Below are 18082 nucleotides of genomic sequence, written 5' to 3' on the forward strand. Positions count from 1 at the left end.
ACTGTGGCCAAGTTCAAAAAGGGTGTTGCCTGTGTTCTCCTCTAGGATTTTGATGGAATCTTGTCTCACATTTAGATCTTTCATCCATTTTGAGTTTATCTTTGTGTATGGTGAAAGAGAGTGGTCCAGTTTCATTCTTCTGCATGTGGATGTCCAATTTTCCCAGCACCATTTATTGAAGAGACTGTCTTTCTTCCAATGGATAGTCTTTCCTCCTTTATCGAATATTAGATGACCGTACATTTCAGGGTCCACTTCTGGGTTCTCTATTCTGTTCCATTGATCTATGTGTCTGTTTTTGTGCCAGTACCACACTGTCTTGATGACCACAGCTTTGTAGTACAACCTGAAATCTGGCATTGTGATGCCCCCAGATATGGTTTTCTTTTTTAAAATTCCCCTGGCTATTCGGGGTCTTTTCTGATTCCACACAAATCTTAAAATAATTTGTTCTAACTCTCTGAAGAAAGTCCATGGTATTTTGATAGGGATTGCATTAAACGTGTAAATTGCCCTGGGTAACATTGACATTTTTACAATATTAATTCTGCCAATCCATGAGCATGGAATATTTTTCCATCTCTTTGTGTCTTCCTCAATTTCTTTCAGAAGTGTTCTATAGTTTTTAGGGTATAGATCTTTTGCCTCTTTGGTTAGGTTTATTTCTAGGTATCTTATGCTTTTGGGTGCAATTGTAAATGGGATTGACTCCTTAAGTTCTCTTTCTTCAGTCTCATTGTTAGTGTATAGAAATGCCATTGATTTCTGGGCATTGATTTTGTATCCTGCCACGCTACCAAATTGCTGTATGAGTTCTAGCAATCTTGGGGTGGAGTCTTTTGGGTTTTCTATGTAGAGTATCATGTCATCGGCGAAGAGGGAGAGTTTGACTTCTTCTTTGCCAATTTGAACGCCTTTAATGTCTTTTTGTTGTCTGATTGCTGAGGCGAGGACTTCCAGAACGATGTTGAACAGCAGTGGTGAGAGTGGACATCCCTGTCTTGTTCCTGATCTTAGTGGAAAGGCTCCCAGTGCTTCCCCATTGAGAATGATATTTGCTGTGGGCTTTTCGTAAATGGCTTTTAAGATGTCGAGGAAAGTTCCCTCTATCCCAACACTCTGAAGGGTTTTGATCAGGAATGGATGCTGTATTTTGTCAAATGCTTTCTCTGCATCTAATGAGAGTATCATATGGTTCTTGGTTTTTCTCTTGCTGATATGATGAATCACATTGATGGTTTTACAAGTGTTGAACCAGCCTTGTGTCCCAGGGATAAATCCTACTTGGTCATGGTGAATAATTTTCTTAATGTGTTGTTGGATCCTATTGGCTAGTATCTTGTTGAGAATTTTTGCATCCATGTTCATCAGGGATATTGGTCTGTAATTCTCCTTTTTGGTGGGGTCTTTGTCTGGTTTCGGAATTAAGGTGATGCTGGCCTCATAGAACGAATTTGGAAGTACTCCATCTCTTTCTATCTTTCCAAACAGCTTTAGTAGAATAGGTATGATTTCTTCTTTAAACGTTTGATAGAATTCCCCTGGGAAGCCATCTGGCCCTGGACTCTTGTGTCTTGGGAGGTTTTTGATGACTGCTTCAATTTCCTCCCTGGTTATTGGCCTGTTCAGGTTTTCTATTTCTTCCTGCTCTAGTTTTGGTAGTTTGTGGCTTTCCAGGAATGCGTCCATTTCTTCTAGATTGCCTAATTTATTGGCGTACAGCTGTTCATAATATGTTTTTAAAATCGTTTGTATTTCCTTGGTGTTGGTAGTGATCTCTCCTTTCTCATTCATGATTTTATTAATTTGAGTCTTCTCTCTCTTCTTTTTAATAAGGTTGGCTAATGGTTTATCTATCTTATTAATTCTTTCAAAGAACCAACTCCTGGTTCTGTTGATCTGTTCCACAGTTCTTTTGGTCTCGATATCATTGAGTTCTGCTCGAATTTTAATTAACTCTCTTCTTCTGCTGGGGGTGGGGTCTATTTGTTGCTTTTTCTCTAGTTCCTTTATGTGTAAGGTGAGCTTTTGAATTTGAGATCTTTCCAGTTTTTGAATGGATGCTTGTATTGCGATGTATTTCCCCCTCAGGACTGCTTTTGCTGCATCCCAAAGATTTTGAACGGTTGTATCTTCATTCTCATTAGTTTCCATGAATCTTTTTAATTCTTCCTTAATTTCCTGGTTGACCTTTTCATCTTTTAGCAGGATGGTCCTTAACCTCCATGTGTTTGTGGTCCTTCCATACTTCTTGTTGTGCTTAAGTTCTAATTTCAAGGCATTATGGTCTGAGAATATACAAGGGACTATCCCGATCTTTTGGTATCGGTTCAGACCCGATTTGTGTTCCAGTATGTGGTCTATTCTGGAGAAAGTTCCATGTGCACTTGAGAAGAATGTGTATTCAGTTGAGTTTGGATGTAAAGTTCTGTAGATATCTGTGAAATCCATCTGGTCCAGTGTATCATTTAAAGCTCTCGTTTCTTTGGAGATGTTGTGCTTAGAAGACCTATCCAGGGTAGAAAGAGCTAGATTGAAGTCACCAAGTATAAGTGTATTATTATCTAAGTATTTCTTTTTTTTTTTTAATCTAAGTATTTCTTGATATTGGTTATTAATTGGTTTAAATATTTGGCAGCTCCCACATTCGGGGCATATATATTGAGGATTGTTAAGTCCTCTTGTTGGATAGATCCTTTGAGTATGAGATAGTGTCCCTCTTCATCTCTCACTATAGTCTTTGGGGTAAATTTTAATTTATCTGATATACGATGGCAACCCCTGCTTTCTTTTGAGGACCATTTGAATGGTAAATGGTTCTCCAACCTTTTATTTTCAGGTTGTAGGTGTCCTTCTGTCTAAAATGCGTCTCTTGTAGACAGCAAATAGATGGGTCCTGCTTTTTTATCCAGTCTGAAACCCTGCGCCTTTTGATGGGGTCATTAAGCCCGTTCACCTTCAGAGTTACTATTGATAGATATGAGTTTAGTGTCATCATATCTATTCAGTCCTTGTTTTTGTGGATTGTTCCACTGAACTTCTTCTTAAAGGGGAATTTTAAGAGCCCCCTTAAAATTTCTTGCAGAGCTGGTTTGGAGGTTACATATTCTTTCAGTTCCTGCCTGTCTTGGAAGCTCTTTATCTCTCCTTCCATTTTGAATGAAAGCCTTGCTGGATAAAGTATTCTTGGTTGCATGTTCTTTTCATTTAGGACCCTGAATATATCCTGCCAGCCCTTTCTGGCCTGCCAGGTCTCTGTGGAGAGGTCTGCTGTTACCCTAATATTCCTCCCCATAAAAGTCAGGGACTTTTTTTCTCTTGCTGCTTTAAGGATCTTCTCCTTATCTTTGGAATTTGCAAGCTTCACTATTAAATGTCGAGGTGTCGAACGGTTTTTGTTGATTTTAGGGGGGGATCTCTCTATTTCCTGGATCTGAATGCCTGTTTCCCTTCCCAGATTAGGAAAGTTTTCAGCTAGGATTTGTTCAAATACATATTCTGGCCCTCTGGCCCTTTCGGCGCCCTCAGGAACCCCAATTAAACGTAGGTTTTTCTTCCTCAGGCTGTCATTTATTTCCCTTAATCTATCCTCATGATCTTTTAATTGCTTGTCTCTTTTTTCCTCAGTTTCCCTCTTTGCCATCAACTTGTCTTCTAAGTCACTCACTCGTTCTTCCACCTCGTTAACCCTCGTCATTAGGACTTCTAGCTTGGATTGCATCTCATTTAATTGATTTTTAATTTCTGCCTGATTGGATCTAAATTCTGCAGTCATGAAGTCTCTTGAGTCCTTTATGGTTTTTTTCTAGAGCCACCAGTAGCTGTAAAATAGTGCTTCTGAATTGGCTTTCTGACATTGAATTGTAATCCATATTTTGTAACTCTGTGGGAGAGTGGGCTGTTTCTGATTCTTTTTTTTGAGGTGAGGTTTTCCTTCTAGTCATTTTGCTCAGTGGAGAGTGGCCAAAAACAAGTTGTATTGGGAAAAGGAGAAAAAGAGAGGGAAGGAAAGAAAAGAGAAAAAGAAAAAAGAGAAAGAAGAAAAAAAAGGGGGGGGGAAGAGAAGAAAAAGAAAGAAAAAGAAAGAAAGGAGAAAAAAGAAAAAAAAAGGGTGGGGTGGGGTGGGGGAAGCAATCAGAAATCAAGAAGAAAGAAAAAAAAAGCACAAAACAAAACAAAACAAAAAACACGGGGGAGTATCTTCCGATTCTGTGTACTTTAAGTCCCTTGACTTCCCTTGGAACTGGTCCGTCTCGCTGGTCTTCTGGGGGAGGGGCCTGCTGTGCTGATTCTCAGGTGTTAGCACTTGGGGGAGCTGCTCTGCCCCTGCCTGTGCAGGGCTCAGTGGGGGTGTTTACCCCGTGAGGCCCCGGGAGGAAGCCACAGTGGCGGGGGAAGCTCTGGGACCCTGGAGTCAGCTCCGGCAGTAACTCCGGGTCTCTCTGTCTGCAGGGCTCGGGGGCTCCCAGGCGGGGCCGCTGATCTGCTCAGTTCCAGGCAGGAGCGTCCTTGCTGTCCTGGGCCCTCCCGGCCTCTGCCTGTCCCGGGGGAGGCCGGATCCTGGGCTGTGTCCCGGCGCCCTGTGCTCCGGGGCTTGCGCTGTTGGATTCGCGCTCCCGGCCGCAGCCCCCTCCGCGGAGCCGCAGCCCGAGCCCCTCCGAGCTGTTCCCGGAGCCGCGCCGCCCCCTCCGCGGAGCCGCAGGCCGAGTCACTCCCAGCTGCTCCCGGAGCCGCGCAGCCCCCTCCGCGGAGCCGCCGCCTGAGCCCCTCTGAGCTGCTCCGGGTCCCGCTGAGCGCTGCAGCCCTTAGGGAGCTCGGCGCATCTCCCGGGGCGCAGTTCCTCTGTTACTGTCCCCGGGAGCCCGAGGGCATCCCCGCCTTTCTGGGGATCCTGCTCCAATTCCCCGGGAGGCCTTTCCGCGGGAAGGTTGGTGCAGCTCCTGCTCCTCCGGGACGGGGCTCTCCTGTCCTGGGGACACTCGCCCCGGCCTCAGCCCGGCTCCTCGCGGGGCCCCTCCCCTTGGAGGCCTTTTGTTCCTTTATTTCTTTTTCCCCGTCTTCCTACCTTGATAGAAGCGCGAACTCTTCTCACTGGAGCGTTCCAGATGGTCTCTCTTTAAATCTCAGGCCGAATTCGTAGATTTTCAGGATGATTGGATGGTTTTCTGGGTAATTTGTTGAGGACAGATGACTTGGAGACCCTACTCTGCCGCCATCTTGCCTGTTTCCCATCACATTGTTTCTCTAAAATATTTTTTTTGTATTTGCTATTTTTATTTTTGTTTTCTTGACATGCTAGCTTTGTATGAATGTTGGCTATCCCTGTTGTGAATTGTGAATTTTCATGAACCATCAAAACAATAATTTTATGCAGTGGTGATGATGAGTTTGGGTTGATTACTTGGTTGCTTAGCTTATGAAAGGATTTCTATTGGCAGAGTGAAACATAATTCCTTTAATAAATGTCCTTCTGGTGCTGGTGGTAGTGATGTGGTAGTAATGTGGGTACAGTTTTCTGATTCCCTGGTAACTTTTTGTTTTATAGTACCATTCATTATTACTATATTTTCCTTCTTTTTACATATCATTAACCTTCTAAGGGATAATTCTGTCTTCTAAGTTGTTCTTCTCAGAAGTGGTGCCTTCCCAAGATGAGAATTTTACAAAAGTGATGAGAGATCAACTCACAGATGCAAGAATTCAGAGAATCTAACCAAGGAAAATACAAACTTTCCAAACACCACTGAAATCCATCCTAATAATGAAAAGAAGACAGGATAACAATAAATGATTTAAGAACCCATCTTATGATATTAGAAAATTAGTTGTTCAAAATGGAAAATGTGGAAGAAAAATTTAAAAACCCAAGAGATTAATAATTTAAGAAACAAACATGTGATATGAAGAATCAATAAACGTGAAAGCTTGTTTTTTGAAAAGACTAATATGATTGATAAGCTTTTGGTAAGATTTATCAATAAAAATATGTAAGTGGAAAAAATTCAGAATATTGTAAATGAATATGCTAAGTTCGATAGAATTCATAGATTTTAAAAATACCATAAGATATCATAAACAAATTTATGCCAATGATTTTGAAAATTTAGGTAGAATGAAATGATTCTACAAAACTCTATCAGTTCCTCTCCCCAAATTATTAAAGAGGACACCCAAATAGTTTTATCTTTATTAAGGAAACATGATCAATAATCTCCATGCACATTCAGTTTATTATTTAATTTTTTATGCAAAATAAGCTTATGTAATTTGACAGAATATGTAATTCAGTAAAACAAAGAAGAAAAATCATTTGCCCATCTGAGCAGGAGCGTAAGTAAAACTGAACAGTTATTTATGATTAAAAAAAAAGTTTACTAAACACAGGATGGTGGCAGAGAAACTCCCTTAACCCAGGAAACTAAGTTCCCTTTGAATCTCAGTTCTGGCTCATAAAAGCTGTGTGAAATAGGGCACATAGTTTCAGTGAAGATGTTCTCTCTGAAGCTGGAATGAAACTAGATGTCTGCTATCACCACTTTGATTAAATCCAAACTATTTGTCCTTGACAAAGCAGTATGTAGTGTCCTTATTGGCAGCCTGCTTAAAATGTACCTGTTGAAAATAAGAAATCATCTACTCACAAATTATTAAAGTTAATAAAATAAATAATTTAGCAAGTTCAGTATACAAAACGATCTCTTTCAACTTTCTTTGTATCAGCAAGAAACAAAAAAATGACACTTCAAAAAGTGATACTATTTATAATAGCATCAAAAGATATGTAGGAATAAAGTTAGTAACATATCTGTAATACTTGTAAACAATTAGTATTAAATTAGTAAATTAGTATTAAATGAAAATGAAGAAGTCCTAAGTAAATAGATGGATGGCTAGAACTCAATAAGCAAAGGCATATACCAAGCCACAGAGTGTAAAAACAAAATTGTAAAGATATTAAATCTTTCAAAATTTTTTTTACAGAATTAAAGCAATGTCAGTAAAATTCCTACTAGATTTGTTTTTTTTTGTGTGTGTGTTAAAGAAAAGGTAATCCCTAAATATATACAGAATTGCAAAATAAATGTCAAGACATAGCCAGTTCCAATTTCAAAACTTACTACCAAAGCTAAAGTAATCAAGATGGGGGTGGTACTGAAACAAGGACATACAGATCAATTAAATACAAGTGAGAGTTCAGAAATAGACCCATACTTCTGAGGTTAACCTGTTTCAACAAGAGTGCTAAGTTAATTAAGTGGGGAAATGGAGTAGTCTGGAGTAGTCTTTTAAACAAATGGTGCTGGAATAACTGGATATCCATACACAAAAGAATCAAACTAGAACCCCGTCTCACACCATATACAGAAATCAACTTATAAGAGAATCAACAATCTAAATATAAAGGCTATGACAATAAATCTCTAGGGGGAAACATTGGGTAAATCTCTTTGACCTCTGATTAAGCAATGATTTTTCTTTGACACCTAAGCTGTACAAACAACCAAAGAAACAATGGGTAAGCTGGACTTCATCAAAATGAAACACTACTGTGTATCAAAGGACACAAGTAAGAAAGTGAGAATACAGCCCTGGGAGAAAATATTTACAAGCCTATCAAAGAAGGGTCTGTTTTCCAGAACACATAAAGACAAATAACCCGATTTCAAATGGGCAAAGTACTTGAATAGACATTTCTATGAAGAAGGTATACAAATGAACAATGGGTACATGAAAAGATGCTCAACATCACTGGTAACAGTAGAGAAATGCAAATTGAAACAACAATGTGATATAACTTCATACTTACTAGAAAGGCTATATAATTTTTAAAAAATGGAAAATAACAATTGTTGGAGAAGATATGGAGGAACTGGAACCCTTCTACATTGCTGTGCAAAATAGTCCTTGCTTCTATGGAGACTTGATAATACCTGATTTCCATGTCAGTAGATTTTACCAGAAATATTTCTCTTCTATTTTTTTCCACCTCACCTCATCTCCTAAAGTTTATTGTCATACAGTTTATAGTTCTGAACACTGAGCTTCCCTTTGAGGCCATTGACTACTCTTCTAGGTAATATCTGGCTTACTAAGTATTCCTTCTCACTCTGCCCACTCTCACCAAGATAAGATATTTTCAAAATTAGCTAATAAATGATACAATACCATCACGGGGATTTCTAAAGTTAAAATGAATGTTTACCCTTTCAACAAACCTCAGTACTGTTTGCCTTTCTCTTTACTTCTTTTCTGGCTCTTTTTTCTGTTGTACAGCACTTTATCATTCAAATCACCACATTTATTTATTTATTTATTTATTTATTTATTTATTTATTTAGCAGTTGAGTTCCTCTATATGTGGATACTGTATTAGATATTGGAGAATGGATGTCATCCATTCCTTCAAATAAATTTTGGGTGGATGAGTATGAGTGATTACCAGTAGTGGAGGTGGTGGGAGGTAACAAAAGTAATTGTAATACAAATACTTCCCCTGGAGGTTCTTTTCCAAAGATGAAATGCATTTTGCAATGAGGAAACACAAGCTGTGAATCCCAGTTCTACACCATAAACGTTGTTTGGCATAAGCCATCTTCCTCAACAGGAGTATAAAAACTGAGAACTTGAGGTTATGAAGATTTAAAATAATGTAATTACATACTATGTGGTTGATTGTTAGTAGCTCTTATATCTGACAGCTACTCTAAACTTACCTTAGCTTTGCTTTTGAGGTTTTATTATATTTACAAAGTTTTTCTCCCAGTCTTACAAAATGATTTATGTACTGAACATGTGTCTTGACTCTCCTTTGGAATAAGGGCTGACTTCCCACATATCTCATGCGCTAAGCCCAAGACTAATTTCTTAAGCTTAGGAACCCCACGGATACTGTGAAAATGAACAAAGGGAAGCCTCACTAAAGTGGAGTCAGGAGGACAGCAGGGGTAACTCTCACACCCTACCACTCTGTCAATGACAAGAAGTATCAATCATAGATCCAAAAGAAGAATCCTCAAAGGCAAGAATCATAAATTACAGACCCCAACAACAGTAACAAAAATGTACATTATGTCTCCTATAAGAAATTGATGACCCCTGCATTTTGGCCAATGAGAAACAGTCATCACCCTGAACTCTTGTTTCTCTCTGATGGACTTGTTTAAACAATTCCTCTTAAATAATGTTCCTCTCTAAAATAATGTTTGTGAGACTTGCCTATGGTTTGCTGTCACTTGCTTGTTCTATATTGCAGTTCTCTGCCATTCCCCAATTCACCCATTTTTTTTTTTTTGCTGGAAAAATTAGCAGTTTTATGTTTAAGGTTAATAATACTTACTTTCTGTACTACAGTTTAGGTAGACAGGAGGTTTATTTCCAGAGCACCATTTCTTAATCTGGTAGAAAGTAAAATAGTCATTGATACACTTCGCAAGGTTGTAATTGGGAAAGAACAGTAATGAGTTAAGTATGAAGTCTCTGGTGGCTCTGGAGATCCTATGTTGAACTTCTAAAAAAGATGATAAGATTAGATTTCATTATATGAAATGAACTACCCTGAAAAGAATAAATCCCCAGGGATGATCCAACAAAGCTCAGGAATTAAAAAACAGATGATTATATTCAAGAACACTAATTATTTCCCAATAAGTTTGTTAACTGACATCCAGTGACATACTTTGTGTTGATAATTGCGGAGTTCTGAAAAGTCTGTTTGGTGAAGTGGGTGTGCATGTGATAAGACTTCCTGGCACCTGATAAGGAGAGGAAACCACCACTATTTTTTTTTTTTTTTTACATTTCTAATCCCAATTGATCAAGTAAGGAAATAAAGAGAAGTTGGAGATATAGCCTAGAATTCAACAGTAGAGAACAGATAGGGAAATTATGACATCTTTGAGAGGAGAAAAATCTTCAAGGGAACCAGCTGATAGATAACTACTATAGAGATAGTTAATGCTCCAGAATGTATTTACTATGAACAGTTATTAGAGACTAAGTTCCTGGAGATATCCTTAATTTATGAATTGATATTATGGAATTTTTATCATGAATTCAGTTTTTTAGAAAGAAGATAAAAGGCTAGCTTAAACAGAAACTTCATGGAAGATACTGTGGGCAAAAAGATAGCCAAGAAGTGAAACTTCAAGTGTCCAAGTCATGGTGATTCTATTCATTGTAGATTTTAAATTGATAAAGACACAAATTGTTGATCCAAGTTAAAAAATTCAGGATATTGGCTAATTGAACAGATGCCAAGTTCCTTGCAACTTATTAACTGGAAAATTAAGGTCAACAGATGCTGTCAATAACCTTAAGTCAAAGTTACCTTTGATGCTTGCTTACCTTCAAGAACACTTGCTTTCATCTATTTGTTGGCCTCTGCCAATTCCATAATTTCCTTTCAGTTCATTATTTTTGGCACAGTATCACTCGTGATGTTTGTTCTGCTCCTCAAAAGTGAAAGTCTCTTTTGACTTTCTAATTGCCAAATCTACTGGCTTCCTTTTTGTTCTCATCCTACTCCACATTACTCTTTGCAACATAATCCTCCCAAAAAAGTCTTTCAAAAACTTTCTAAAACAGTAATTTATTCCTATTCTTACTCTTAAACAACAATTACTCTCTAGTCCCCTAAATGATCATTTCATTTTAGATTAGGGCTCACAGACTCAAATGAGTCTCCCTCACAACACAAAGTATTCTTTAAACAAGTGTACAAAAATATACAAACACTTGCTTTCCATGCTTTGGGTATTCCTTTGAGAGAATGAGTGCTAAGGCATATCTGTTAACAAGTTTTTTCATCTGCTATGCAGAAGCTTAACTCTTACACATGTGAAATATTCATTCTCAAAGGAAGTTACAGGCTATTCTTTTGTGGCCAATGAAGGGCTAAGGGAACAAGGCAGGAGCCAGTGTTTATGGTGCAACAGAAAGGGAGGATGTGGGAAATTATTCAGGCCAGCTGAAATGCACATTGGAGGGTGAATTAACAACTGCATTTACAATGGCCATTTTAGTAACTATCTCTCCAAATCTCAAAATCAGAGAAGGAAAATGAGAAAATACACATTCAAGAGTACTGTAGAAAACAGTCCTGGAAGGGAGGGAAGCTGGCTTAGATAATTATATGGACATCAGATGCATATAGAGATTTTCTTCCTGGAAAATCTTGTTAGGTTGCTCACAATCTTGTGACTTTTCATTTAATTAGGGAAAAAAAGCCACACTGCAAAGCCTTCCTTGAACAAAACTGTCAGCCTCTCCCAAGACCTCAAGGTTCCTCTCCATTCTTCCTTCTCTTCATCTCACTACAAACTGCCATAACATCAAGGGAAAACACTTTTAAAGATAATAATGGCTTCATATAGTTGAGATAGAATTTATTCTAACTTTCTGAGGACTGCTCTTCTAAAATGAAAGCTGCTTTTTTTTTGTTCTCTCTGTCTGACAGGTGAGTCTCAGGAAAAATGTTCCTAAAATTCCCCATATCTGTTGCAAAACAAATTATTTAAGTCATGCCATGGAGTTACTAGAGGTGGGGATAGAGCGGAGGAAACTTGTCAAAGGACTTGTAGGTCAGGTTCAGTCCCATCAGTTCAGCATGAAGATCCCAGCTCTAACAAGGCGCCCAGAATATCATAGGCACTCAAATGTTATGAACCTATGTCAAGTACAGGATTTTCCCAAAACCTAAAACTTAATTGTCTATTAATATCCTTAGTTCACTCCTACTTATTTATTTACTGCTGCTTTCTGGGGAAAGAGAAATTTTGTAAAGTCCTTACCCTTACCAAATTGCAATGTGGCATCTATGAGGGTACTGAAAATGCCTGAAAGGTAGTTGAATAGGACAAGTTTGATGTAGGCAGAAGTACTTTTAGTAAACAAGAAGCTCAGCAGATACATGAGGGGAATGGCAGACCAGCCATACAGCATGAAGATCAGCATTGTGTCCAGAAAATGGTAATCTGTGATGTAAATATCCAATTGGCAGAATTTAAATGCTCCCTGAAACACAGAGAGCATAGAGATAAAGGCAAGTAAAAAATAATACAAGCCAGAATGTTTAGAGAAGGAGATAGCAAGTCTTATCACTATTTAGCATGGACATATTCATTAATTGAATCAATTAGCCTCTAAAAAAAAGCTCCAGCTTAGGAGCATAAAGGTAGGAATACTCCTACCTCTACTTCACCAAAGGACAGTCCAATGAGCAAACCACCACAATTCCCTTAATTTTTTTCTACCGGGAATTGTTTTTAGCTTATTTATTTTTATTAAAATTAAAAAAAATAAGTTCAATTAGCCAACATATAGTACATATCATCTAACTGATGTACAAACTGATATCATCAGTTTCAGATATAGTGTTCAATAATTTATCAGTTGTGTATAACACCCAGTGATGGAATATTTTTTTAATTAATAGTCAGTATACTTTCCCCTAATAATCCTAATAACTCTCACCTTTCCCAGAAAGTAGGTTATTTCTGTAGAAAGCCTATTTCTCTAAAGATTTTTTCTTATCTCTGGTTATACCTTATCTATCATACCTTTGAACTGGGTCCCCTACTCACATCACATTGACCCAAGGAACTCTGGGGTTTCCTTCTTATATTTTTCTAATTGAAATTTAAAAACAGACACTGAAGCATAAACTTAGAGGGACTTAAATTGAATGAATGATGATGGTGGAGATAAATCTGTAGTTGTTAAAGCAAATTTCTAGAAATCAGTATCTCACTAGTAAATACAGTTTCTCTACAAATGTCAGGGTTGTCTCTTTGGGCAGTTACATAATTATATAGCAGGACAACCAAGAAGCAAATAACACAGGTAAGCTAAGAATTGTTATGCAATTGTGATGTCCTTGGTTGTGATAGCAGTAGCAAAAGAAGACTGGTAGATCTTAGTTGAATTCAATACCTATAGTTGGTTTGTTTCTGAATAAGCATACTGTAAACCTAAACTGAATAAATAGAGTGAAGTACCCAAATACAAGTCATATGATCTAACAATCCCTGTGTTTGAATGCTTAAAATCCTTGAAAGCCACAGATCAAAACTTATTTCAAAGAAAAGTCAAATTCCTACTTGGATAAATGATATATTCTGTTCTTGGACAAGAAGACTGTGAATATGCAGGTTCTATGAAAATTGATCTATAAATAAACATGCAAACAAAGTTTCAAGTAAATATTTTTTTAAAGAATATTTTTGTTTATTTGAGAGAGAGGGTGAGAGAAAGAGAGAGAGAGAGAGAATGAGTAGGGGTAGAGGGAGAGGGACAAGCAGACTTCCTGCTGAGCAGGGAGTCTGGTGTGGGGCTTGACCCCAGGACTCTGGGATCATGAGATCATGACCTGAGCCAAAGGCAGATGCCCAACCAACTGAGCCACTGAGGTGCCCCTATATTTGTTATTAATTTTTTTATAACATGGTGCTGTAACATTGGGTGCATAAATATTTGCAAGTGTTAGATCTTCTTGTTGGATTGTCCCCTTTACTATGATAGAGACCTTCTTCATCTCATTACAGTCTTTGGTTTAGTGTCTAGTTTTTCAGATATAAGTATTGCTACTCCAGCTTTCTTTTGACATCTATTTGCATGAAAAATGTTTCTAGATCCCTTCACTTTCAATATGTAGGTGTCTTTAGGTCTAAAACAAGTCTCTTGTAGGCAGCATATAGATAGCCCTTTTTAAAAAAAATTCATTCTGACACTCGGGGTCTTTTGATTGGAGCATTTAGTCCATTTACATTCAGAGTAATTGTTGATAGATATGTATTTTTTGCTATTTTATTATTTTCTGTTGTTTCTGGAGATTTTCTTTGGTCCTTTCTTTCCTTCACCATTTTTGGTCTTTTCTTTCCACTCAAAGCATCCTCTTTAATATTTCTGGCAGGGGCAGTTTAGTGGGCACAAACTTCTTTAGTTTCTGCTTGTCTGGGAAACTTTTTATCTTTCCTTCTATTCTTAATGATAGCCTTGCTGGATAGACTATTCTTGGCTGCAGAGATTCCCCATCAGTATGTTGAATATATCATGCTACTTCCTTATGGCTTGCCATGATTCTGTTGAAAGATTTGCTAGCTTTATGTGTTTTTCCTTGTATGTTAAGAACTTCTTTTGTCTTTCTGCTTTTAAGATTTTTCTTTATCACTCTATTTTGCAAATTTAATTACAATATATCTTGGTATTGGAATGCTTTTGCTGATTTTGATGGGAGTTCTCTGTGCTTCCTGGATTTGGATGTCTGTTTCCTTCCCCAGATTAGGGAAATTTTCAGCTATTATTTTGTCACATAAATTTTCTACCCCCGTTTCTTTCTCTTCTTCTTCTGGGACTCCTATAATACAAACGTTTTAATGTTTGATGGAGTCACTGAGTTCCCTAAGTCTATTTTCATGTTCCATAATTCTTTCTTTCTTTTTGTTCATTTAATATTCTGTATTACTAATTCATTTCACTGCTTCTTCTAGCCTACTGTTCATTACATCAAGCCTGTTTCCAATCCCAGTTACTGCATTCTTCATTTCTTTTTTAATACTTCTATTTGGTAAGGGTATCCTTGATGTCTTCCATTCTTTTGCAAGCCCAGCAAATATCCTTATGATTGTTGCTTTAAATTCTCCATCAGGCATGTTACTTACATCTGTTTCCCTTCAATTTCTTGCTGTGGTCTCATCTTGTTTCATTTGGGATGAATTCCTCCATCTTGGCATTTTGTCTAAATCATTACCTTCTTCTTTGTGTTATAAAAGCCTGTTGTTTCCTGCTCCTGAGAGTAAATGGCTTTATGAAGAAGAGATCATGTAGTGCCCAGAGCCTGGTGTTCAACGTCTCTGGTGTGAACTGTGTGTGCCCTGCTGTTGTGTTTTGTGTGCACCATCCTTCAGGCCAGTTGTCTGCAGAAGCTCTCCTTGTCTGCAGTGGGTAATGTTTGGTTCTTGGTCAGAATGTGATGAGTTTTAAGTAGGTGTGCTTTAGTCTGCTTATAAATGAAACCTGATACCAGTTCCACAAGAACTGAAACCCAGCAGAACTCTTTGATTGGGAGTTGTGGTATGGTCAGAGGTTTCTGCTGTCATATGGGGAAGGTGCTCACTGTACTAAGACTGAGGCATGCTTGACTGAGAAGGGCAGTCCCACCAGAGCGCAGGGGCTTGGGACTTGTTGTAAGCAAGTTAGGCAGCCTGTGGGGGCAACTCTGCCCTGCTTCCTGAAGGTGGCTGTGTGTATATGATGAGGGGCAGGGGAGTGAAATAGTGACAGCCAGCTCCTTTGTCTCCAGGAGAGGTGTCTCTGTGAATCCTGCCTCTCAGGGAACTACTCAAGAAGAGTATCACCCCCCGTGCTGTCTGCCTCTGGATCGTTTGCCTGCCTTCTTTCCAGGAGCAGTGTAGTGTCTTCCAGGCTCTATCCCTGTCAAGCCTGCTGATCTTTAAAACTCTAGGCTTTAGAGATGTGATATGGGCAGGGGTTTGTGCTGGTCGCTGGGGGAGAAACCCACCATGCTGGACTGAGGCAAGCTTGACTGAGAAGGAAGGGCAGTCCCACAAGAGCCCATTGGGTGGGACTTTGTGTCAGCAAGTTAGCCAGTGGGTATCAGCCCTGCACTGCTTCCCACAGGTGGCTCAGTGTTTTTCCTAAGAGGTGGGGAGGGAAGTAATGCCAGCCACCTCCTTTGTCCCTGGAGAGGTATCTCCATGAAGGTTGCTTCTCAGGGAGGTGTTCAGGGAGGTGCTCCATGAAGAGCAAATACTGTCACCCTTGTGTATCCCAAGCATTCTTCAGACTGCTGTTTTCACCCATTCATGTGCTCCCACATTTGCCTGCCTTCTCTCCAGGAGCAGGGCAGTGACTTCAGAGCTCTATCCTAGCCCAACCTACAGACCTTTTAAAACTCCAGGCTGTAAGCCCAGATGGTTGCAAGAACTCACAAAAATAATCCACCCCTCCCCCTCTTGTTTTCCCAGCAATGGCATTGGAGAAATGTTCTTCTTGTGCATTCCTGTGTGCTGTACTCTCTCTCACTCTTGTTTGTGACTATAGCTCCCTCCTATCCACAGTACCAGTGACCTGCCCCTACCATGTCTCCACACTTCTACCTTCTATGATGTAGCCTCTGCTCTCCCTTTAGTTGTGGAGTTTGTTCTATCAGTCTTCAGGTTGATTTTCTGAGTACTTCGAATTATTTGATAGTTATCTAGTTGTGTTCTTGGGAGCAGATGAGCTTAGCACCCTCCTCTCCCGCTGCCATCTTCTCTTAGAGTTGTTTTTTCTAAGGTCTCTCTCTTTGGTTTGCAAATGGCCACCTTTTGGCTGTGTCCTCAGATGACCTTTACTATGTGCATGAACACTTATGTCTTTTTGTATGTTCAAATATCCTCTTCTTAAAAAGGATACCAGTCAGATTGGATTAGGTCCTACCCTAACTATTTCATTCTAACTTAGTCACCTCTTTGAAGGCCCTATCTCCAAATACAGTTATGATTTGAGTTACATAATTAGAAAATAGGAATTTTCCAAGGGATATGGAAGGAAAATGAGGCCTCAAGAAAGTGTATCTAACACTTACCAGTAGTAAGCAGCAGGTAATGAAGAAGATGATGAAATCCCACAGTAGAGCAGAAAGCCAGTACACAGGGATGTAAACCCCACTCAAAAATTGGATGTGCTTTGCCTTAGTGACTTGTTCAGTCACTGTCAGGAGACAAAAGCCACTGATCAGAAGAGTCATGCCAAAATGTAGATTTAAGGCCACCTGGAGTCCATCTGCCAATCTATAGAAGAAGGAACAAAAGTAGATATATCAGGAAACCAATACAGCAGATAACATAAATTTCTATCAATAACTTTTTAATCATGTAAATGTAATCATATAGGTATCAAATTTAAGTGCATCTTAAATTAGGGGCACCTGGGTGGCTCAGTCAGTTAAGCATCTGCCTTCATGATCTCAGGAATCCTGGGATCTAGCCCTCTGTCCGGCTGCCTGTTCAGTAGGGAGTCTGCTTCTCCCTCTCACATGACCTTCCCCCTTGCTCCTGCTCTTGCTCACTATCACTTTCTCAAATAAATAAATACATAATCTTTTAAAAATGTCAAATTTTAATTAAAAGAATAACATACGTTCCACTTTGTTTTTTAGGCTTAGAGTAAGGCTGAGGTTTATTGAAGACTGTTATGGAAGCATTAGAGCCAGCAACTGTCATGAAAAGAATGTTGTCTAATATTGCCAAGGCCAGAGATGGTGAATGATATGCTTGATTGTTGAAAAGAGCAGTAAGAATTATTTTATTTGTCTTCACCTCAATGGAAAATGCAACAATGCATAAGTGAATACAATCTTCATTTTCCATTAAGTATTTCAGTAGGTCACCTAAGATAACGAAATAATGTTGGTCAGTTTATCCACAAAAGAGATCATCTACAAAGTTATGTTGGGGAAAGAAACAAATAATTTATTTGGTTCTCATCCCTTTCAATTTTCTTATAATGATTAATTCAAACGTTTGTCATTCTCCTCACGCACTCTACACTATTATTAAATTCCAAGCTCTCTCATTTCATAGCCTATGATCTGGATTCCTACTTCACTGAGAAAACACAGGCAACTTGGTATAGATTTTCTTGACTTATCTTAGATTCATAAGTACTTCCACTTACAGATTTTATTGCTTAAAGCAGAAAATTTTTCTCTGTGAAAATAAAAAAGCTGGATTAAAAAAAATCACCTCTTTGAAGGTATTCGATACCAAAAAAAGCAATCAACATATGGGGGATAAACCCTTAGAAGGAATGGAAATGTGCTGAATTGAGCCAAACATTCTATAACCTTTTTTCCTTTAAAGCATTTTAGATTTATAATTGATGGAATGCATTGGTAAATACTCAAACCTTCAGTGGGGCTCCTAAAGGGCTATACCCTAAGAGTAAGAGTGAGTAAGATATAGATGAGTTCTTACAAAAATTTTAACCCAATATTAAGTTACTTAAATCCTCAGTTAGATTTATATCTTCCCTTAATCTCATTGCCTTTCAGGAGTTAAATCTCCTCTGGAGCAGATAATCT

General features: G+C 38.6%; 1 protein-coding gene across 1 annotated transcript in view; it reads right to left on the bottom strand.

Moving 5' to 3' along the window:
* LOC121487833 (phospholipid-transporting ATPase ABCA3-like) overlaps positions 1–18082 on the bottom strand; it is a 147248-nt gene that overhangs the window by 30356 nt on the left and 98810 nt on the right. Inside the window, exons 18-21 of the mRNA XM_041749871.1 lie at positions 17140–17389; positions 16582–16790; positions 11796–12008; positions 9338–9508 (exon numbers count right to left, since the gene is read on the bottom strand). Of these exons, the coding sequence (XP_041605805.1) occupies positions 9338–9508; positions 11796–12008; positions 16582–16790; positions 17140–17389 (843 nt within the window). The remainder of the gene's footprint in view (positions 1–9337; positions 9509–11795; positions 12009–16581; positions 16791–17139; positions 17390–18082) is intronic.

Source organism: Vulpes lagopus, chromosome 3, assembly GCF_018345385.1.
Source record: "Vulpes lagopus strain Blue_001 chromosome 3, ASM1834538v1, whole genome shotgun sequence".
NCBI classification, from domain to species: domain Eukaryota; kingdom Metazoa; phylum Chordata; class Mammalia; order Carnivora; family Canidae; genus Vulpes; species Vulpes lagopus.